Raw genomic sequence first — 23128 nt, 5'->3', positions numbered from 1 at the left:
AGAAAGCCATGTTTCTATATGTCAGTCGCTCTTTGATTTTTCAAAAATAGCAGACCTACAAGCTCGTAGCGCGCCACTCGGTGGCGCGCTACGAGCTTGTAGATCTGCTATTTTTCAATAGCTTAAAGCATAGCATAATGCTAACACCAAAAGGGGTTCCCGCCCAAAATGGGTTAACATGTAGGCCCTCCCTACTGTATCACACAGGAAACGCTCGTCACCGCGACTCGCGGGCGGCCATGATGGAGGCTTGTCGTATAACGGCTGTAATCTGTGTGGTGGTGGGTGTCACACCCATGTGTTTACGCTCAGTTATGGAACACGCATATATCGACTACAGTATCTGTATCGCTGGGAGGTGCACTTTTCTCCTACCCAGGACTTTTTTTTTTAATTCCTATTCATCATTTCATTCTGTGTGTGTGTGTGTGTGGGGGGGGGGGGGGGGGGCTTGTCAGGGAAACATGATTTGATTGAAATGTATTTCATTTAAATTTGTAGTCATTTAAAAAAAAATCACGCCCGTGTGAACTGAGTGGTGCAACTCCCCTCTCCCCCCCCCCCCACCACCAGCACGCCAGGGACCAGAATACTTCAAACCCAAACAATTAGTCAAAAATAGAACTAAAAAACGCGTGTTAGAGATTAAATAACAACCAGAACCAGCAACTGCATTTACTTAATCACATGTGAAAAATGTGGTTTACAATATGTCGGAGAAACGGGTAAAACAATAGGTACAAGGCTGGGACAACACAGATACAATATTAACAATGGAAAAAAGACAACCACAAGGTTTGTGCAACATTTCATGGCTCACGGCATTGAAGCTCTAAAATGCGCTGGACTTCAACACAATCCCAATTGGACAGTAGGACAAAGACGTTTTAATGAAAAACAGTGGATTAAGAACCTCAACACGGATTTTCCTGGAGGCTTAAACATGCCTAAAATCAGATCTTGAACACAACAAAAACTTAAACTCAGGATTAAACTGGAGAAATCTAAAAATGATTGGATCAGACTTCCTTCAGATACATGGCGAATGCATTTATTCCTTGCATTGTGCCTAGGTCGCAACATGTGTAGGCACAGTGCACTGAAGTTTTTTAATTCCCCCCCCCTTCTCTCCTCTCTCTCTCTCTCTCTCTCATTAGCAGGCAACAGTGCAGCACTATCTCTCTCTCTCTGTTTCTGGCACAACAGCGCCACTACTGGTACTCACAGTCATATACTGGTGTTCATGGCCACATAGGTGAACACATAAGTGAACACATACAGTAGGTGAACACGGACATTGCTGTTCCTTGGAGTGGTTGCACCACTCAAAAAACTAAACTTAAGTTAGTGATCAGCGTCCTCCATGTAAACATTTCTGATTCACCCCAAATGTTACCTTTTTTGACTGTCGAATAAACAAATTGATTTAAAAATTTTATATAAGCTGTGCTGAAGTGAGCCAAGTTGGCTCACTTCCAAAACTGGTGGGTCAAACTGAACAACCAATATGTCAATTTGAAGAAATGATTCCCTGCTTTCACATGACACAAAAAAAAATCCAATGGCAGTCCCTCAGTCAAATTTAGTCACATATATCGATATGTCGACTAAATCTATAAAATGTATTTTGGCGGGCCTTGATGCCGTCCTAATGACTGATTTTACAATCAGGTGTAAAATTACTTATACTGGATCTCTTGTCCACTAGTCTCTTCCTAACATTTTAGTCTAGTTTTTTATCTGCTGACGAAATTGTCAATACATTTAGTCTTTGTTTTAGTCACCACCATAGCTTAGTTTTCATTTGGTTTCCATTGAGTTTTCGTCAGTGAAAAAAAGGTAGTCGACGAACATTTTTCGTCGTTAGTTTTAGTCGACAAAAACAACGCTGGCAGCAAGCCTCTCCTCTCCACTGTATGCATGTGTCCCTGATGAATGGATGGATGGATGAGAGTGTGTGTGTGTGTGTGTGTGTGTGTGTTGTTGGGTAATGTGGACGTTCCCAGAGGATGCGGCGGTTACTTCCTGATATAGCCTGGGCTGTCTCGTGGGAGAGAGAGACGCCTAACCCAAATGCAGGCGCAGTGTGTGTGTGTGTGTGTGTGTGTGTGTGTGTGTGTGTGTGTGTGTGTGTGTGTGTGTGTGTGTGTGTGTGTGTGTGTGTGTGTGTGTGTGCGTGTGCGTGTGCGGGGGGGCGGGGAGATGCACTCTCTGTGCACACGAAATGGAGACATAGTTTCTATCACTTCAACCCATTTAGGCCTGACGTCAAAATGTAAAAAAAACAAAAAAGTCTTCTAAAAAATCATGACAGTTTTCTATATCAGTGGTTCTCAATATTTCATGTCAAGGACCCCCACAAATGATATGTAATTGGCCGCCGACCCCCATCTGAAAATATCCTGTCCCCCCCTCACAGAAGCAAAGATTTGAGTTAAAAAACGTTGGCTCTGAAAGAATATATATATTCAGAGATTTGCGCCACATTTTCACGATAAAAAAAAAGCAGACCTACAAGTTCATAGCGCGACACTCGGTGCCACGCTATGAGCTTGTAGATCTGCTATTTTTCAACAGAAGCAGACATGAATTCCCAAGGCACCTAACAGTAGCCCATGAGTACAGTAGTTCACCCCCCCCCCAAAAAAAAAAAAACTTATTTTCTATCAATTACTCTCCCCATGAAACCTTGAATTAATGAATTTTAAAATGATTTGACCAGGGGGTAGAGTAGTCTGTATCTTTATATAAATGCACCATTTACCTTTTACTGACCGGTGACGGAGAAAAAGAAGCGTGTGTGTAGTTTGTGCTTGTAGATAGATAAGGCTTGTAGTGTGTTATGAGTCAAGATGGTGTCCCTGCTCATCTCAGTGACAGAAGACAGCCCCGCCGATGTGTATCTGCATCACAACAACCTTAGTGTGTGCGTGTGCCGTGCGCGTGTGCGTGCGTGTGCGCGCGTGTGTGTGCGCGTGTGTGTGCGCGTGTGTGTGCGCGTGCGTGTGCAGGCAGAGTAGTCCACAGAGGCCACATGACCCTGTTATTACTTTACTGAGAGGGGGGGGGGGGGGGGGGGGGAAACAAGGCTGTAAATCTCATCTGATAACGACAGTGAGATGAAACTGAGACTGCCCAAAAAAACATTTATTTGGACAAGGAAAGGGCCAGCCCAGAAGCTAAGCTAAGATGTAGCGTTGTTTTAGCGGGGATGCTAACAATGCGACTAATATTTCTTTGCAAATTAGGGCATGTAATGAGCCTTGCATATCTCCCTTTTTAAATTCAAAATACATATCAAATAGTTAATCAGCATGTTTAACATGTCATTGCAATAATACACGTACATTTATCTGAACGCTGACCTTTTCAACCAAACACATTCAGTTCACTTGGTCTTTTCAAACCATGGCCAAAGGTCATCATATTATCATTATCATATCAATGGAAGGAAGAAAGAATATATCATATCACTGGTGAAATATGGTGACCTTTTAGTGCACCGAATTGGTGAAATCTCAGTTCAAAATCACCATGCACAACTCGATTTACTAATCATTAAAAAAAGGGAAAAAAAGACAAATGAAACATGATTGCGAATGCAGTAAGCACTAACTATGAGACCTAGCAGAACATGTCTGTGTGTGTGTGTGTGTGTGTGTGTGTGTGTGTGTGTGTGTGTGTGTGTGTGTGTGTGTGTGTGTGTGTCACGCTGTAACACCACCCGCCCGCCACCAGAGGGCGCAGCTGTATCACACACAAAAAACACACACACACACAAAAGGTTTTGGAATTATTATTTTTAGGTTTCTAATCTCAATTGCACCCAAAAAACATGAACTTTTAACATTCAGTAGATTTTCTGTGATCTGGGGTTTTCTGGCTCAAACAGGTTGATTTGCCGGCAGATTGTGATGTAAGATCCTGCAAATCCCATATATGTCAATGGGATTTGCCAGCAGATGTCACTGTTTTCACTGTTTTGCCTGTTTTCATTGTAGCTCAAAAGGCTTCCAAACCCCAAAGAAAACTTCAGACCACAGAAAATCCACCGAATGTTCAAAGTTCAGGTTTTTTGGGTGTAATTGAGGTCCTAAAACCTAAAAGAAAAAAGAAAAATAAATGAAAATGAATGTCATAAAACCTTAAAAAAACCTTAAAAAAAAACCTAACTTAAAAAAACCTTAAAAAAACGTAATTTATTCTAATTGTTGTTATTGCAATTTACGAGCTGGGTTCGCTTCCCGCGTTCGCGCGCCTTACTTGTTTAACCCATTCTGACCGGGCACCCATTTTGTTGTTGGCATCATGTTATGCTTTAGCTATTGAAAAATAGCAGATCTACAAGCTCGTATCGCGCCACCGAGTGGCGTGATACGAGCTTGTAGGTCTGCTATTTTTGAAAAAATCGAAGACACTTTTAGAATCTGATCTCAGGTCAGAATGGGTTAATAATGAAACTGTCAGGATGTAATAGACATTTTTAGAATCTGATCTCGGGTCAGAATGGGTTAATGCAGTATGTATAGATGTATGTGTAGGCCATCTTGAGTCGGTACACAACATCATTGCTGTCACGACTAATGTAACGTAGACACATTCTCCGTTTTGGAACCTCAATATCTACGCTGCTACGCTTTAGCTCCGAGACGAGGTTCCGTCACCATGATGTCCCTGTGCAGGTCGAGCCCGTCCACACAAACCGTATCAGAACCGAGATACAGTTGATGAACTCAAGGCCTTAAAGAATGTTGTCCGGCGCTTACAAAGCGGTTGTTTGTCAGCCATGTCAGTCAGTCCCATGTTTTTGTCTTATAGTGGGGTTCCGTAAAAGTTTCACTTTCACTACTAATTTGACGGTGATGGTCTATAGAACCTTTTTGGTTCGAATGGCAAGCACCCAGATAAAAAAGGCCTCTAGGGGGGCGTAGTCAGTTGCCAACCACCCACTCAAACTAAGGCCAAGGCAGCAAGCTGGTGCGTAGGTGTTATGGCTGTGTAGCGTCTACACAGCTTACTTGTTTGATTGATTGATTGAAATATTTATTAACAGTTTGCAGAATTACAGTACATTTCAAGCACAACCTCAATACAAAGACTGTTAACTGTGAGTGGGCGACCCAATTAAGCATTACACTTGTTTACAAGAGGGTCCACCGTGTTCAATTCATCAAAACATTTAGAGACGTACAAATAGACACTTCTATATAGTCCAAGAACAGAACAGGAATTCATCATAAAGGAAGCAAAAAGGGAAAAGAAACATACAGTGAGGGGAAAAAGGGTGGGGGGGGGGGGGGGGGGGGGGGGGGTTCAGATTTTTACGGGGGCCAGTTTCGAATTGCAGCCGTCCGTATAGGTGCCCTTTGAGAGCGGTTTTGAAGGAGTCAAGGGACTCGCATGTCCTAATGACTGTTGGTAGGGCGTTCCACATTTTGGTGGCATAGGAGCGAAAATGCTTTAGTCCCTTGTTTGTGCCGAATCTGGGCTGTACATGGTTCGTTGCACTCCCTCTGGGTGTGGACTTATGGTTGTCCACTTCTATCGGAGAGTTCTTTGGTGTCTGAAAAGTCCTAACCCTGGAGCCAACAAGTCCTGTTTGCATGAATGACATGGTGGTTAGGTATAGTGGCAGCAGCAGCTGTAGGCGTCTTCCTTCTGTTTGTCCTCTCCTTTTTATACTTTATTGAAAGTTATTCAGCGTTTATTATTAATTTATGGAAAAATGACATTAAGTTACATATATATACACATATAAGTTACAATTCAAAAATAATATATGAATATATATCAAGGCAAAGGTGTTTTTTTCTTTTTCTTTTTACATTGTTAACCCATTCTAGGCGGGAAGTCGGGAACCCATTTTGGTGTTAGCATTACGTTATGCTTTAGCTATTGAAAAATAGCAGATCTACAAGCTCGTAGCGCGCCACCGAGTGGCGCGCTACGAGCTTGTAGGTCTGCCATTTCTTTTAAATTTAAGAATGACTGACTTGTAGAAGACATTTTTAGAATCTGATCTCAGGTCAGAATGGAAAACTGTCAGGATGTAGAAGACATTTTTAGAGTCTGATCTCAGGTCAGAATGGAAAACTGTCAGGATGTAGAAGACATTTTTTGAATCTGATCTCAGGTCAGAATGGGTTAATAGTTCTTTGTCTTTTCAGTTCAGTTTGTATTTGTTTAAAGACCACCTCTCCTGAGATGGCCTCCTGGCACACCTGCTTTTCCACAAACTGTTTACAACTGTGCAAATAACGGTCCAGCAAAACTCCCGTTCTACGGCAGACATTTTTTTTTCCCTCGAACACTCCATTACACGACAGCATTGTACGCACGCAAAGCTAGACCTCTGGCAGTCTACTAGCAGGTGCTCTCAATTGTCTCATCTTCACCACAATTTAGAAGTGGGCATTTAACAGTTTTATAACGAAGCAGCTCCATTTTTTACTACTGCTGTCCTTTCCTCTTCCAGCATGTTGGTGCTAGGGATGCCAAACGACTCATATTTGGCCAATCGACGAATCGAGGCCGAAAATCGACGTGTCGAACAACTTTTTTCCTTAACTTTTTTTCCTTTTTTTTATATTCTTGTTGTTGCTGCGCAGCAGTTGAGGAGAACGCAACTATGCATTCCTTTAAGCAACACAACTTCTGCAGCTGCATCCATATGTTTAGATTGCATTTGCATCAATGATCAAATCCCAATAATAAAAAAGAAACTTTACAGCACAAACACGTACGTCTCCCATTTGGAAAACATTTAAAACAGCAACATTTATAACCTTTTACATTACAAAAAAATAAAAAAAAATAAAAACGATTTTTCGACTCAGTGACGCGCAAACAATTAGGCTTACAATAAAACATCCGACCGTGAGTCAAAGATGAATTAAACGGCGCCTGACACAGGCATTACCTCTCAAATAAAATAAATATATAATCCAGAAATTGTAAACGAACGGCATTTTGCTTCTCTTCAAATTTAACTGAAACGCCACCCGATCGTAACATGAATGAACTCTTAAATCAATCAAACCCTCTAGGCTCTATAGTTCTATGGAACAAAAAACAGAAGAAAAAAAACGTAATAAAAGTAACAGTTTGGCTACCATTCAGAACAGCACATGAGCACACGCTGTCAAGTGTAAACGAAAGGCATTTTTCTTCTCCTCTTGCCGTAACATTGACTGAAATAAAGCGTCATTTAATCGAGGCCTTATGACAGCACTCACAGCAGCAATGACGCAGCGCTTTCTGCGAGGGGCATGCAGAAAATCCAGACTATGTATGAGCCTTAAGGCTGACAACGGCAGGGTGGGACAGTTGGTAGTGCTGTCGCCTCACAGCTAGAAGGTCCTGGGTTCGATTCCCGCTCGGGACGCTGTGGGTGCTGGCGGTGTGTTTCCTCCTCCGCATCTTCAGTGCCCATACCCGAAGGCGGGGTTGGCGAAAGGGCCTTTCTGTGTGGAGTTTGCATGTTCTCCCCGTGTCCCCTTGGGTAGGTACCCTCACAAAAACATGCAGTAATCCTGGTCTCTAAACTGCCTCCCCCTGGCCAGCCGGGGCGCCTGATGGAGGGGAAAAGAACTGGTTGGAATAACGTGTTCCTTCCACGCGCAACTTGGACACTCGGGCATGAAGGAAGCATGAGTTCAAGTCCGTTGCTCTCCCCTTGTCCCCCATATATGGGGACTAGGTTGGCGGAGGGTGTGTAGAGCCCAGGATCACATTAGATAATTGACACAGGGGTGAAAAATGGGTTACAAAATCGTGGGATAAAAAAATATATATAAAAAAAAAAGCTGACAACGGCCAAATTTGAAGAGGTCATCACATGTTGGCAAGTGGCTATGGCCGGATAATAAATAAAAATCACACTTGTGCGAAGTGAGGGGCGCTCTTATCGTCATCCCATCCCATGCTCAGCCGATCAAATCATCACAAATGTGGTACACACAGACGCACAACGCTGGGAAAGCGGCTTCGTGTGTAACCAGTCAAGACGCCTGGAAATGAGGTTTCTTTGACTTGTGCAGCGCGTGGAACCGGTCGGTTGCCTAAATAGTGTGAGATTTATTGATTTGGGGCATAAATAATATATTAGAAGTTTTTTTTTTTATATCAAGAATTGATCAATGTCACCATGGTCCACTTACTGTACACTGTACTTTTTTCCCCCCCTTTTTTCTCCTTTCTCCTAAAGGGCAGGTGCTGCTCTATAGCACCCCCTAGTGTCTATCTGCGCACGCAACACTGTTTAACCCATTTTGGGACGGGAACCCCTTTTGGTGTTAGCATCATGTTATGCTTTAGCTTTTGAAAAATAGCAGATCTACAAGCTCATAGCGTGCCACCGAGTGGCGCGCTATGAGCTTGTAGTTCTGCTATTTTATGACTTATAAGTTCATCAACTGTATCTCGGTTCTGATACCGTTGCTTTTTTGAAAAGAGTACAGTGTTGATAGTGCTTCCGCCACTGTTTGTGTGGACGGGGCTCGACCCAGCTCGACCTGCGCAGCGACCTGGCCCAATAGAGATAATTCTGGGGGTCCTTGACATGGAAAAGGTTGAGCACCACTGACGCATAGAAACATGGGGTTTTTCAGAAAAATGTTAGGAAAATGTTAGGATTTAGAAGCCTTCATTTTTGAATCGACCTCAGTCCAAAATGGGTTCATTGGAATCATTTTTCTGTGATTTTTCTTTTTGCGTGCGTGCGTGCGTGTGTGTGTGTGTTTTTGTGTGTGATACAGCTGTGCCCTCTGGTGGCGGGCGGGTGGTGTTACAACGTGACACACACACACAGACAGACATGTTCTGCTAAGTCTCATAGTAGCCTAAAGGCTCACTGGTGTTCGCAAACACTGTTCTTCACCATGTCATTTCTTCCTTCCTCAGGGTCACTAAGGAGGTGTCGGCTGACTCCAGAGAGGCTAAGACGTACCTGAAGAGCCAGAGCACGGAGCCGGGGGAGGAGGACCACGACGGACCGCCGGCGGCCCACAAACCGCTACTACAACCCGGTCCCAGGTACAATGTGTGTCAATCAATCAAGACAACTTAACCCATTCTGACCTGAGATCAGATTCTAAAAAAATGTCTTCTACATCCTGACACCTTTCTGAAAAAAGCTATGTTTTTTACGTCAGTCGTTCTTCGATTTTTCAAAAATAGCAGATCTACAAGCTACGTAGTGCGCCACTCGGTGGCGCGCTACGTAGCTTGTAGATCTGCTATTTTTCAATAGCTAAAGCACGACCTGATGCTAACACCAAAAGGGGTTCCCGCCCAGAATGGGTTAATTCAAGTATATTTAAATTAAAATGTCTTTAGGGGGCATGTCATGTGATCTATACCTGCACAGCCTTTGTGATCTACTGGTATAGATCTACGATCTACCTTTTGGGCAGCCCCTTGTCTACGCCCCTTGTGTCGCCAGACTCTGGAGGAATCAGCCGACCCGCCTCCTCCTCCTATGCTCTCGACTGATGCAGATGGTGAAAGAGTGCCCCCCCCCCCCCCCCCCCCCTTTCCACCCGCTAATTGACCAGGGATATTGCGAACATGCTTCAGGGAAGTCGACAGACATTTCGGCTGTCCGTGCGTGCGTGCGTGCGTGCGTGTCTTACGACATGGCAGTAATCCTGCAGGATTCATGGATTCTATTTAAGCCATGTTACGACAGCAATGGGACTTATATTGCTGTCATAGGAACAAGCATAGAAAAATTGCACGCACGCACACACACGTGCACGCGCGCGCACACAAACACTCAAAAGAACATGACCTGGTAATGAGATTATCACTATACTCTTTAGTGTGTGTGTGTGTGTGTGTGCGTGTGTGCGTGTGTGTGTGTGTGTGTGTGTGTGTGTGTGTGTGTGTGTGTGTGTGTGTGTGTGTGTGTGTGTGTGTGTGTGTGTGTGTGTGTGTGTGTGTGTGTGTGTGTGTGTGTGTGTATTTGGGAAGGGGGGGTCCATATAAATACATTTTGGTGTACAGGGAAATTAATTTTCCGCTTCAGCTTCCATTCAGAATGAACCGCGTTGTGATTTCAATATCGGTATAATGAAATTTCCACCATTGTGGAGTGTGCGTCCGTGCGTGCGTGCGTGTGTAAGAGAGAGGGAGAGAGAGAGGGAGAGAGGGAGAGGTACATCAGTCCAAACGCTTTCCTGTTTCCCACCCCTCTCGTCGTCGTTGCTATGGCAATTAACGTTTCGGGGGGGGGGGGGGGGACGTTTTTCCCTCTGAAGCCCCAGACGGGAGACAGGAAATCATCTCCCAACAGACAGGAAGTGCAGTGTGTCCTCCACACATAAGGCATTTCCTGTTTATTTTATTCCCTTGTGTGTGTGTGTGTGTGTGTGTGTGTGTGTGTGTGTGTGTATGTGTGTGTGTGTGTGTGTGTGTGTGTGCTGTAAGAGAAAAAACAAAGAACTACACATTTGCACAATATATAAACTCATTGTGCAAATGTGTAGTTCTTTGTGCAAAAACATCACGTATCACATGGAGCTTAACAGAACATCAGAGGACAAACTGTGCGCTTGTAGATCTGCTATATTCACCCGAGCGCAACCAAACTACACTGGATCTCTTCCAACATGTGAAATAATTAACACTTAGACCGCTATAGCATTATCCGATTTATAAATTAGGATCTAATTCACACCAGCATTTTTCCCAGTTGAGCTCTTATTTTGAAAAGCCACATTTCCAGACTACCGGAAGTGAACATAACCTAGTAAGTGGAACAGGTCCTGGACAGGCCTTGTTTACAAGATGGGTCTATACCGGGACACTGGAGGGCTCCACTTCGCCGGCTCTGTGCCGTCAAAGACACGCGGTTTTGACCAAAAATTCCATCTGGGACAAAGGAATAGGATACAGGCGTTTGAAAGAAACAGATAGAATGGATTATTATGGCGACGACGATCTAAGATGGGCGACACATTGTCATGACAACAACAGCTAGCTACCCGATGCTAACGCAAGTAGCATTATGGCTTGAACGATCGAAAGCACCATTAAAGCGCTTCCTCACTTCCTGATTCTCCTTTCAAGATAAGACGGTTCACCATAGAGATGAATGGTTGGTGCTTCTGGAGTACCCAATTCAGCCACCAGCTGCTACTGGCGGCGAATGAGTATCTATTTTATACAATGGCACGCTGGCGCATGTGTTTTGATGCATGTTGTCCTCGTGCACGGCGCCCAAACCTCACAACAGGAAGAGGACCATCAGTGCTGTTCCCTCACATACACACACACACACACACACACACACACACACACACACACGCTCCCTCACATACACTTCAGAGGCTTGTTAATGGTTTGCGTTGAAGGCCACGATAGCGTTGTTGTGCTTATGTAAGGTAATGGTTCACATTCTCCCATGGCTATCTTTATTGGCCTGTTTACTGCAGTTTCCCTCTTAGAGAGAGAGAGAGAGAGAGAGAGTCCTTGGTGTGGGTCCCCCACTGCTTTTAGAGTAGTGGTTTTCAACCCTGTTCACATCAAGGTCCATCATTTATTCAGCTTTTGAGCCACGGACCACCATACACATACACACATTTGACGCAAAACAGAAAAGAAAATACAGTTACATACATAGATGCATAGGTGCACAGAGCAATGTCCACACAGCTCAGTCTAGTCCTGCATGCCAAAACCCTGATTTAACTCTGATTTAACCCATTCTGACCGGGCACCCATTTTGGTGTCAGCATCATGTTATGCTTAATAGCTATTGAAAAATAGCAGATCTACAAGCTCATATCGCGCCACCGAGTGGCGCGATACGAGCTTGTAGGTCTGCTATTTTTTTTTAATCGAAGAACGACTGACATTTTTTTAACCTGATCTCAGGTCAGAATGGGTTCATCAGACCAGTGTGTGTCCGGCGGAAACCTTCGTATGAATCTGATCTCAGGTCAGAATGGGTTAACTCTGATTTAACCCTGATTTAACTCTGATTTAACTCTGATTTAACCCTGATTTAACTCTGATTTAGGCCCGACATTGAAATAAAACTGAGTGAACTGAGTGGTGAAGCAACACATAGCGGACATTGCTGTTCCTTGGAGTGTTTGCACCACTCTGAAAGAATATATATATTCAAAGATGTGTGCCGCATTTTTACGATTTTTCAAAAAATAGCAGACCTACAAGCTCGTAAACTACGAGCTTGTAGGTCAGGATTCAGAAGCCTTTTTTGTAGAATCACTCAGAAGTACTGAGTACCTGAGTAATTGTACTTGGTTACTCGTTGTAAAGTCAGTAAGTATACGTTCACTGAAGATACTCGGTGTAGAAGAAAGTGTCTCGGCCAAAACCGGGGGAAGAGAAATGAGGTGAGCGGAGAATAACACGTCCAGACGCTCTCTGCAACACAGTTGGCCGCCTTCCTATTGGTTTGTGTCGTCCCCCCCCCCCCCCCCCACACAGGATGTGTGTGTGTGTGTGTGTGTGTGTGTGTGTGTGTGTGTGTGTGTGTGTGTGTGAGAAACACGGCAGGCTGGCGCAGCACAGGCTTGATCAGACAAACCAAGCCCGTGCTCCACATACAAACACAGCAGGTCTGTTCCAGAATGCTTAGTGGGCACATTTGGAGGGGGGTGGGGGGGGGGGTGGGGGGGCTCCTCCCTGGTTCCTGTTCCCTCCTTTATCCATCATCGAGGGCTTCGCTACGAAATAATATATTCAAAGGTTTGCGCCACATTTTTTTACGATTTATTTTCAAAAATAGCAGTAGACGTCTACAATGCCAAAGCAGAGGTGGAACCAGACAATGAAAATAACACAATGTATTTGCAAATAAATATTGGATATAAATGGGAATTAAATAAAGGTGTAAACAGAGCTGTGTTACAGTAACACTTTGGGAAATACTATCTTGTGAAACCGTCCGTCTGGCCTCATTTCCTCTCTCTCTCTCTCTCTCTCTCTCTCTCTCTCTCTTCCATCCTGTCTCCATGTAAGACCCAAACGGCACCAATGATTCGAGACGCGGCTAAACCGTTTCCGCGTTCGTCGCGGCGGACTCTCGACACGTCCCGTTGCACGTCGGTGCATGTCGTTGCATTGCGTCGCAAGTGATTCAGTTCGAAGGAGCTTTATTGACATGAAAAAACGCTAGTTTCCCTCCAACGTGCGTGTGTGTGTGTGTGTGTGTGTGTGTGTGTGTGTGTGTGCGTGTGTGCGTGTGTGCGTGTGTGCGTGTGTGCGTGTGTGCGTGCGTGCGTGCGTGCGTGCGCGCGCGTTGCAAATTCAGTACCACTTAAACTCTCCGTGCTTGATAAACCAAACTCACTCTGGACAACTCGATTCGCAGAAATGATCAATGCTGTGATCTTTTTTAGAACGGCTAGTTGTTGACGAACGCTCCCCGAAGAATCAGGATGCCGGGGGTTCAAGCACGTGTTGATTATCGCGATATTGGCGTTAATCGCTAAGTATCTTTGCTAATAATCGTGACGTGGTCTCACTTCCTCTCTCTCTCTCTCTCTCTCTCTTATCCCCAGTCCACCTCTCTTGTCCTCATTTTCCTGTCTGCTTTTTCCCTCCCTCCCTCCGACTCTCTGCGTTTCGCTCTCCCCTCATTTCAACTTCCCTCACACTTTAGGAGTAGGCCAGTTTCTTTCCTTCTCTCTCTAGCTGTCCCTTTCAGTTTACTCATCACCTAACACACACACACGCCTGCGCTGAATGGAGCAGACAATTCAGTCCCGTTGACGTACTCGCACAAGAAGTCATTTTTCATAGTCTTATGAAAATATCTTTGTTAATGTATGTTTTCTACTGATAGAAGACAGAGCCTAGTCTTTCCACGTGCCAGAATTTGGTTCTCCCAGTCCCGGCAGAGTAGTTCCGGAGCAACGGATTGTGTGGCCTTGCTCATTCCCTGATAGACTGATCGAGGGTAGCTACTGGGACGCAAGTCGAGATTTGATCACTCCCGGCTGGGTCACATGATTGAGGGGTATGATGTTGGTAGACCCAAAACCTCGTTGACCTCAGGATACATCACTGAGGATACGTCCCAGGTGCATCCATGCGATGTATTTTTAGTTATAGTTATTCTATTTATTCTACTCATAGGAATAGACTATGTGACAACCAGGTATAGTCTGGTGACCACCGGAGAGACGGGTGACAGCCGGAATGTAGACGGCACCCGGGTGAGCAGTATGGGTTAGCGCCCCAGCCTGTGTCCTCCGTGAGGAAGAAGCCCAACAAACCTTGGTGAGGCCTTTGGGACGGCCATTATAATCCACCACTCCTGAATGAAGTGTCTGGTGCTGGGACTCTGGTGCAACGCACAGGTCCTGGGCCTGGTGAGAGCAGGAGTGGACCTGGTGAGACGTAGGAAGGGCCCGGACAGGAGGCAACCCACAGAGCCTAGTCCTTCCACGTGCCAGAATTTGGTGTTGTTGTAACTACTGGGAGCTGATGGTAGGTGTTGTTGTAAGTAATGGGGGCTGATGGTAGGTGTTGTAAGTACTGGGAGCTGATGGTATGTGTTGTAAGTAATGGGGGCTGATGGTATGTGTTGTAAGTAATGGGGGCTGATGGTAGGTGTTGTTGTAAGTAATAGTGGCTGATGGTAGGTGTTGTAAGTAATCAGGGCTGATGGTAGGTGTTGTAAGTAATCAGGGCTGATGGTAGGTGTTATAAGTACTGGGAGCTGATGGTAGGTGTTATAAGTACTGGGAGCTGATGGTAGGTGTTATAAGTACTGGGAGCTGATGGTAGTTGTTGTAAGTACTGGGAGCTGATGGTAGGTGTTGTAAGTACTGGGAGCTGATGGTAGTTGTTGTAAGTACTGGGAGCTGATGGTAGGTGTTGTAAGTACTGGGAGCTGATGGTAGGTGTTGTAACTACTGGGAGCTGATGGTAGGTGGTGTAATTACTGGGGGCTGATGGTAGGTGTTGTAATTACTGGGTGCTGATGGTAGGTGTTGTAATTACTGGGTGCTGATGGTAGGTGTTGTTACTGGGAGCTGATGGTAGGTGTTGTAATTACTGGGGGCTGATGGTATGTGTTGTAATTACTGGGGGCTGATGGTAGGTGTTGTAATTCCTGGGTGCTGATGGTAGGTGTTGTTACTGGGAGCTGATGGTAGGTGTTGTAAGTACTGGGAGCTGATGGTAGGTGTTGTTACTGGGAGCTGATGGTAGGTGTTTTAATTACTGGGGGCTGATGGTAGGTGTTTTGTAGGAAAAGTAAATGGGATTTTTATTCGAGTCATGACCCATAAAACATGGTCTGTGACTCACAGATGGGTCCCGACCCACTGTTTGGGGAAACACTGCATTGCGAAACCTGGGATTAGACTCCTACAATCCGGCTGATACTGACAATAAGCCTCTCCGACCGACCTATCCACTGACTCACTTAGTTGTTGTGGCGTTACTCTCATTGGTCAAGTTCATCAATTTATGTCTACGTCTCTGTCTCTCTCTATGACTAGCACACACACACACACACACACACACACACACACACACACACACTCAGACGGACACACGTGCTGTATAGACTGCGGAGAGAAACACACGGTTCGTTGGGCTAAAGCCAATGTCTGATTAACAGCAACACACTGAACCTGACAGCACAGCTGCCTGCCTGTGCACGTGTGACGCAACCACCTCCGCATAACGATCATGCACAGACCTGTAGTGTCTCTCTCTCTCTCTCTCTCTCTCTCTCTCTCTCTCTGGAAAAGCAACAGCTGCTTTGCTTGTGACAGCAAGACTTCTGCCAAGACATGCCATCTAAAACATCACACATTAAATCCTACAGTATGTCCTTAGTTGACTGGAATCCCCCCCGGGGGTCTATACTAAAGCATCTTCCTTTTGTCCCTCTACACTAAATATCTTTGCTCCAATCTTCGCGAAATGTCTCCCCAGAATAAAAACAAACAAGAAGCGCTGTCTCCCCCCCCCCCCCCCCTAGGGGAGAGAATGTGAACGTACACACGATTGTATTTAACTCATTTTGACCTAAGCTCGATTCTACAAAATGTTTTCAAAATCCTGACGGTTTTCTGAAAAAAATCTCAGTTTCTTTGTCAGTGGTTCTCAAACTATTTAATGTCAAGGACCCCCGTTATTATATGAAATTGGCCGCCTACCCCCTTCTGAAAATATGTATGAACCCCCCCCCCCCCCAGAAGCAAAGATTTGAGTTAAAAAACGTTCGCTCTGAAAGAATATATATTCAAAGAAGATTTGCGCCACATTCTCAAGATAAAAAAAAAACAAAGCAGATCTACAAACTCATAGTGCGCACTTGGTGCTATGAGCTTTTTGATCTGCTATTTTCCACAGCTACAGTGTGACAATGCTTAAAACACCAAAAGGGGTTCCCGTGACCCCACGCTGGTATTTACGGTATTCAAAATGGTATTTACGTTATTGTGAATTTTAAAAGCTATAATAAGCCTATAGAAGATAGACGCCATTAATTTATTTCCCGCATTATTTCACCCAACTGTTTATCCGATATTAACCCATTTTTGGGGCGGGAACCCCTTTTGGTGTTAGCATTATGTCATGCTTTAGCTATTGAAAAATAGCAGATCTACAAGCTCATAGCGCGGCACCGAGTGCCAAAAAAAATCAAAGAACGACCGACATAGAAACATAGCTTTTTCAGAAAACTGTCAATTTCAAACGGACATTTTTAGAATCTGATCACAGGTCAAAATGGGTTGGCAAATAATATGTTTGATTCACTCAAATTCATCCGCAACTGCTGTTACCCGCGGCTAAATCCGCCATCCTGAAGGTCTCTAACCCATTCTGACCTGAGATCAGATTCTAAAAATGTCTTCTACATCCTGACAGTTTTCTGAAAAAGCTGTGTTTCTATGTCAGTCGTTCTTCGATTCTTCAAAAATAGCAGACCTACAAGCTCGTAGCGCGCCACTCGGTGGCGCGCTATGAGCTTGTAGATCTGCTATTTTTCAATGGCTAAAGCCTAACATAATGCTAACACCAAAAAGGGACAGTGACAGGAATTTGAATTCAGCTCAGTGCAGCTTTGGTCTGCAGCAAACGGTCTGTAATTTGGCGGAGTCTGTGAGCACTCAACGGTTTATTGATCGGAGGTCTGATTGCTTGATGGCTAATTGATTATACATACACCTTCCTGGTTACTAGCATGACATTGAGCCTGATCGTCAGTCAGTCAGTCAGACGCACACACGCACACGTGTGTTCCTTCGCCAACAGATCAGGTGGACATTCGGGAATGTTTTTTTTGTATAACGTTGATCATTTTCGACCGCCACCGAAATACTAATGACTGTTTGAGAGAGCAGGGTGAAACAAAGACTGTATATTTAATTTGTGTCAATAAATGGACCCGGTATCGCAATCAATTATCAATTATATATGCGCCTAGAAATCTTTGCGTCGACTACAAGATGACATAAGGTCAGGGGTCTTCCTTGCAAATAAAACATTTGAGAACCAGCTAGTACCAGTTGGACTCCTAATAATGCCATACATACTCACTCAACTCAACTCAAACCTTATTTACATACATACCTGGAGACTTGACATTCAGTAATTGAGTCTTATGATAAAAAAAAAAGGACATTATAATGTTGTATAAAAATAAAATAAAAATAATTGGCACGGGCAAGGCCAAGTCTTTGCCACGGACACATGTGGCCCTGTACGGGCATATAGATGACCCCTGGACATAAATATTAAATAGTTATTTTCTTATACTGTGACGTGACATTTACGGTTTTACTGCTCCTGGCTGAACGTTCCGTCAGAAGGAATCCAACCAGCAACTGCTTCTGGCGTAATGTTCTGATAAGCTTTATTATTGATATCAAACCGGATCGCTGTTTATTTTTTTATTTTTTTGCTTATCCTTTCCTCCTTTAGCGATCCTAGACCGGGTTGTGCAACCGCGCTGCCGTCCACCTCCCATTATACAGGCTGACTAAAAAGATGAATAACTCGAGATCTTCCGGAGCTCTCCGTGGTTTGGGTAAAAATGTGCGATGTTCGGAGGTCTTTGCGGATTATCCGGTGGTCTAGATGGAAACATGGCTTCATTGTAGCTCGCTAGCGTCGCCGCTATTTATTTAGCATTAAAGATGGACGCACCCGCACACAGGATGTCAGTCCAGCGTGTGCTACATTGAAATCGGCTCGGCCAGCCCGCAGGTTGCGCAAAAAAAAAAAAAAATCAATTTATGTTTATACCCCCCCCCTCCCAATTACAGCCAGCCAGATGAAATATCCACCAGTCTTATAAGAACGTATTTTCCGGTCCAATACTCGCCAAAATACTACGAGGAAGAGTTATAGTGAGCAGAGTTTGATATCCTCTTGGGTTTTCCTTTGCCCCTCATTCTGTTTTTCAGCAGCAGATTATAATGTTCTGCCTCTCTCTCTCTCTCTCTCTCTCTCTTTATCTCCTGACATTTTAGCCACCACACAGACAGACAAGCACCGCGGAACACTGTGTATGTACAGTATGTACAGTATGTATGCACACCAAAACACTCCTAATGTACTGCATTTATAGTCGCGGGACTATAAATAACGTTGTTTAAAGTGGGAAATGCGGTAGTATTTTTTTATTGGCCTAAAATATTGTCTATATTATTAAACAACTAATAACTGAAATGGACCATCTACAGGTATACAAGCTCACAACGTACGTCGCAGATCGGCTATTCTCAGTACGAGAGACGCTTTCTATGGAAGACATACAGGCTGCTGTGGAATCCCCCGATGACTGAAATCAGTCGACTAAAACAACTAAAACAAGACTAAAACAACTTGAATCCATGTAAACGGCTGAATGTTGCAGGCTGTACTGGAGTATGTTTGGAGCCAAGCGGCAGCACACAAATGCTGTGTATTCCTTTTGTGTCCAGTGGAAACCTCATGTGAATCTGATCTCGGGTCAGAATGGGTTAAATGTTGTAATCGTGACCTGTATACTGTATCTGCTATATTTTTGGCCATATAATGTTTTCCTCTCTTGGAATATGGCCTATAGCAGGATGAGGGCCGCTGCTGCGGGCTTCATGTGGTTATAACAGCTCTGATTATACCATCTTGTCTCCTAGAGAACTGGTTGTGCACGGAAATACAGTCTGGAGCGGGCCGTGAGAAAAAGAAACCCTGGAGAACTTGTAGTCAGTCCACATCCACCACCAGCATATTTCCGGGTCCAACTTTGATAGTTTCCAGATGTGTGTGTGTGTGTGTGTGTGTGTGTGTGTGTGTGTGTGTGTGTGTGTGTGTGTGTGTGTGTGTGTGTGTGTGTGTGTGTGTGTGTGTGTTTGTGGACTGCGTGCGTGTGTGTCTGTGTCAGACCATTGTAACCGATCCCGCCTGCCTTGGCTCTAAGAATAGATTTAACCCATTTAGGCCTGACGTCGAAAAAAGTCTTCTAAATCCTGACAGTTTTCTGTCCTCGTGTTTCTGTATCAGTGGTGCTCAATATTTCATGTCAAGGACCTCAAAAGATTATAATAATTGGCCGACGACCCCCATCTGAAAATATGTTGTTCCAGGAACCTTCCAGAAGCAAAGATCTGAGTTAAAAACGTTCGCTGTGAAAGCATATATATTCAAAGATTTGCGCCAACATTTCCACGATTTTTCAAAAATAGCAGACCTACAAGCTCGTAGCGGAGCTTGTAGATCTGCTATTTTTAGCTAAAGTATAACGATGCTTTTAAAACACCAAAAGAGGTTCCCCGCCCAGAATGGGTTAATAGTACACGCACAGCTATAAATAACTTGAATGAAAAGCTTGTCGGAGGATGACATCATCACTGGGTAGTGGGTACTGGTACTGTAGTAGTTACTGTACGCTGCTGTCTCTTCCAGTTCACAGAGATTCATCGCGACGAGACGCCACGATGAGAAATATATAACGTGCGACAATTCAGTTTTACAGTCTTAACCCATTCTGACCGGGCACCCATTTTGGTGTTGGCATCATGTTATGCTTTAGCTATTGAAAAATAGCAGATCTACAAGCTCATATCGCGCCACCGAGTGGCGCGATACGAGCTTGTAGGTCTGCTATTTTTTGAAAAATCAAACGACTGACATTTTTAGAATCTGATCTCAGGTCAGAATGGGTTAATCAGACCAGTGTGTGTCCAGTGGAAACCTCGTATGAATCTGATCTCAGGTCAGAATGGGTTAACCCATTTAGGCCTGACGTCGACATTTTTTAAATGCCTTCTAAATGATGACAATTCTCTGAAAAAAAACGTCATGTTTCTGTACCGGTGGTGCTCAATATTTCATGTCAAAGACCCCCAAAGATTATATGTAATTGGCCGCCGACCCCCATCTGAAAATATGTTCTTCCAGGAACCTTCCAGAAGCAAAGATTTGAGTTGAAACGTTTGACTATGAGTACCAGTAGGGGCGCTGTTTGCCAGAAACAGAGAGAGAGATAGTATTAGTGCTGCACTGTTGCCTGCTAATGAGAGAGAGAGAGAGAGAGGAGAGGAGAGGAGAGGAGAGGAGGGGGGGAGAGAGAGGGGAGTTGCACCACTCAGTTCACACGGGTGTGATTTTTACTAGTTCCCTAGTTTACTACACATTATGCTGACCAGCAACACATAATGATACTCAACACTTCCAGTGCGCCGGAATGTTTCAAAAGAAAGGCGCTTAGAGCTACAGCAGAGGAGGCAGATTTCACTCCATTAACAGTTTGACTCCTTAACCCATTCTGACCTGAGATCAGATTCATACGAGGTTTCCACTGGACACACACTGGTCTGATTAACCCATTCTGACCTGAGATCAGATTCTAAAAATGTCAGTCGTTCTTCGATTTTTCAAAAATAGCAGACCTACAAGCTCGTAGCGCGCCACTCGGTGGCGCGCTATGAGCTTGTAGATCTGCTATTTTTCAATGGCTAAAGCATAACACCAAAATAGGTTCCCGTTCAGAATGGGTTAAAACGCTTTACCTGCATTTTAATCAAATACTCTGCCCAGATTGTTTTATTACCTTTGGAGCATAACGCTGAAGTATTTGCTAGCTTTCAACCACGAAAATCCAGCGAAAAATGGTTTGATGGTTTGTTATGATGAGACGAGCCAGCGGCCATGAAGGAACTAAACCACAGTGCAGAGCAAGTTGTAGTCCAAACAACCCCCCCCCCCCCCCCCCCCCCCCCGTTCACTTGCATTGGGCTCAATTTCCCAGAAGCCCTAGCAGCCCAGATGATTTCCGGTTCCGTCATCATAACGTGACGGCCTCGTCATCAGGTCCCGGATAAATCCGCTGTTTCTTTTTAATTATTTTAAAAACGGCGAATTAAACGCATTAAACAACATGGGACATCTTTGGGTGTCCTTGACATGAAAATGTTTGAGAAACACTGACGTAGAAACATGAGGGTTTTTCAGGAGACCGTCAGGATTTAGAAGACATTTGTATACAATCGTCCTCAGGTTTACAGTAATCGCTACAGGAATATTCAGAGATGAATTGGGGCAGAAAGCGGGAACTAATGGGCAATAAACTGTAGGTGATTTTATTTCAGAGGTACAGTACAGTACAGTACATGTTGTTCAGGACAGATGGCTTTTTTGGGCAAACACAGACGGCGAGATGCAGAGACGCTCTCTGGGTATAAATATAGAACAGGAGACCCAGGGGGTCACTCTCAGGTGTGTGTGTGTGTGTGTGTGTGTGTGTGTGTGTGTGTGTGTGTGTGTGTGTGTGTGTGTGTGTGTGTGTGTGTGTGTGTGTGTGTGTGTGTGTGTGTGTGTGTGTGTGTGTGTGTGTGTGTGTGTGTGTGTGTGTGTGTGTGTGTGTGTGTGTGTGTGTGTGTGTGTGTGTGTGTGCGCGCGCGCATGAGACCTAAACATGCAAATAAACTGCGTCATATTATATTCAGTGAGATCTGTTTTCTAGCATGCAACGTTTGTCCCTGTTCAAAAATGAAATAAATGTTTTGAACTGCAGTCTTGGTGTCCGCGACCCACTACCATTATCTATTTGATATGTTTTGAACGGGTAACGCACCTAAAGTCCAGAGCGCGGCGGTCACATGAAGAGTAATATAGCCAACATTATAAAACAATCTAAAATGACACAGATGCTTGTTTTTAATGGTTTAATCCAGGTGAGTTTAACGGAGAATTCCATACTAGAAGTCTTTCTTACCTTTATTTGTAGTTGTTACGTCCCCACCAAAGAGGTCCAGGTGTTATTTTGTGCAAAAGTGCATTTTTGGCTACTTCCACTAATATAAGCCCTCAATGGGAGTTGGGTTTTTGTGCTAATTTGATTATTTCCATCAAAATAAGTAGTAAAGTGTGCCGCTTGATTTTTGAGCGATGGAAATAAGCGAATGAGTCAATTCAATGCAATTCATTGAGGGCTTATATTAGGGGAAATGGCCAATAATGCGCTTTTGCACAAAATAACACCTGGACCTCTTTGGTGGGGACGTAACAACTACAAATAAAGGTAAGAAAGCCTTCTAGCATGGAATTGTCCTTTAACCCATTCAGGACCGAAGTCGATTCTACAAAATGTCTTCTAAAATCACGACAGTTTTCTATATCGTTGCTTCTCAAACATTTCCATGTCAAGGACCCCTAGAATTATGTATGCATTTGGCCTGCTGACCACCATCTGAAAATATGTTGTTCCAGAGGACCTCCCCCATAGAAGCAAAGATATGACTTAAAAATGTTGGCTCGGAAAGAATATAATATAATTCAAAGATTTGCGCCACATTTCCACGATAAAAAAAAAAAAGCAGATCTACAAGCTTGAGTGCCGCGCTACGAGCTTGTAACCTACTACCCTCTCTCTCTCTCTCTCTCTCTCGCTCTCTGTTTAGTCTTCAGTGTGGTGGGAACAGGGTAGGTTTCACAGCTGTTGCACAACCCTGGGATTTCCACGCTATAGTTCAAAGGTCACTGGCTCTCGGGGACCCCCGGGGGGAGCGGGGGGAGCGGGTCCTCGACGGGGGGGTTCCAGGGGGAATGATATAGTTAGGAACCCTTAGGGGTCTGTAACTCTGAACGTCAAGAGAACACATGTATAACCAACTGGAGCCCGTCCGTAATTCCCTCAGAATTCACC

General features: G+C 44.3%; 1 protein-coding gene across 1 annotated transcript in view; it reads left to right on the top strand.

Annotated features, from left to right (window-relative positions):
• The window catches only part of cfdp1 (craniofacial development protein 1), a gene marked incomplete at its 3' end in the record, with an annotated part of 67710 nt that overhangs the window by 12851 nt on the left and 31731 nt on the right, over positions 1–23128 (top strand). Inside the window, exon 5 of the mRNA XM_083762837.1 lies at positions 8902–9033. Within this exon, the coding sequence (XP_083618963.1) occupies positions 8902–9033 (132 nt within the window). The remainder of the gene's footprint in view (positions 1–8901; positions 9034–23128) is intronic.

This window comes from Protomyctophum parallelum (assembly GCF_964188405.1).
Source record: "Protomyctophum parallelum genome assembly, chromosome: 4".
Classification (NCBI taxonomy): domain Eukaryota; kingdom Metazoa; phylum Chordata; class Actinopteri; order Myctophiformes; family Myctophidae; genus Protomyctophum; species Protomyctophum parallelum.
Note: the sequence above shows the minus strand (reverse complement) of the source record. Positions and strands in the feature narration are given on the sequence as shown.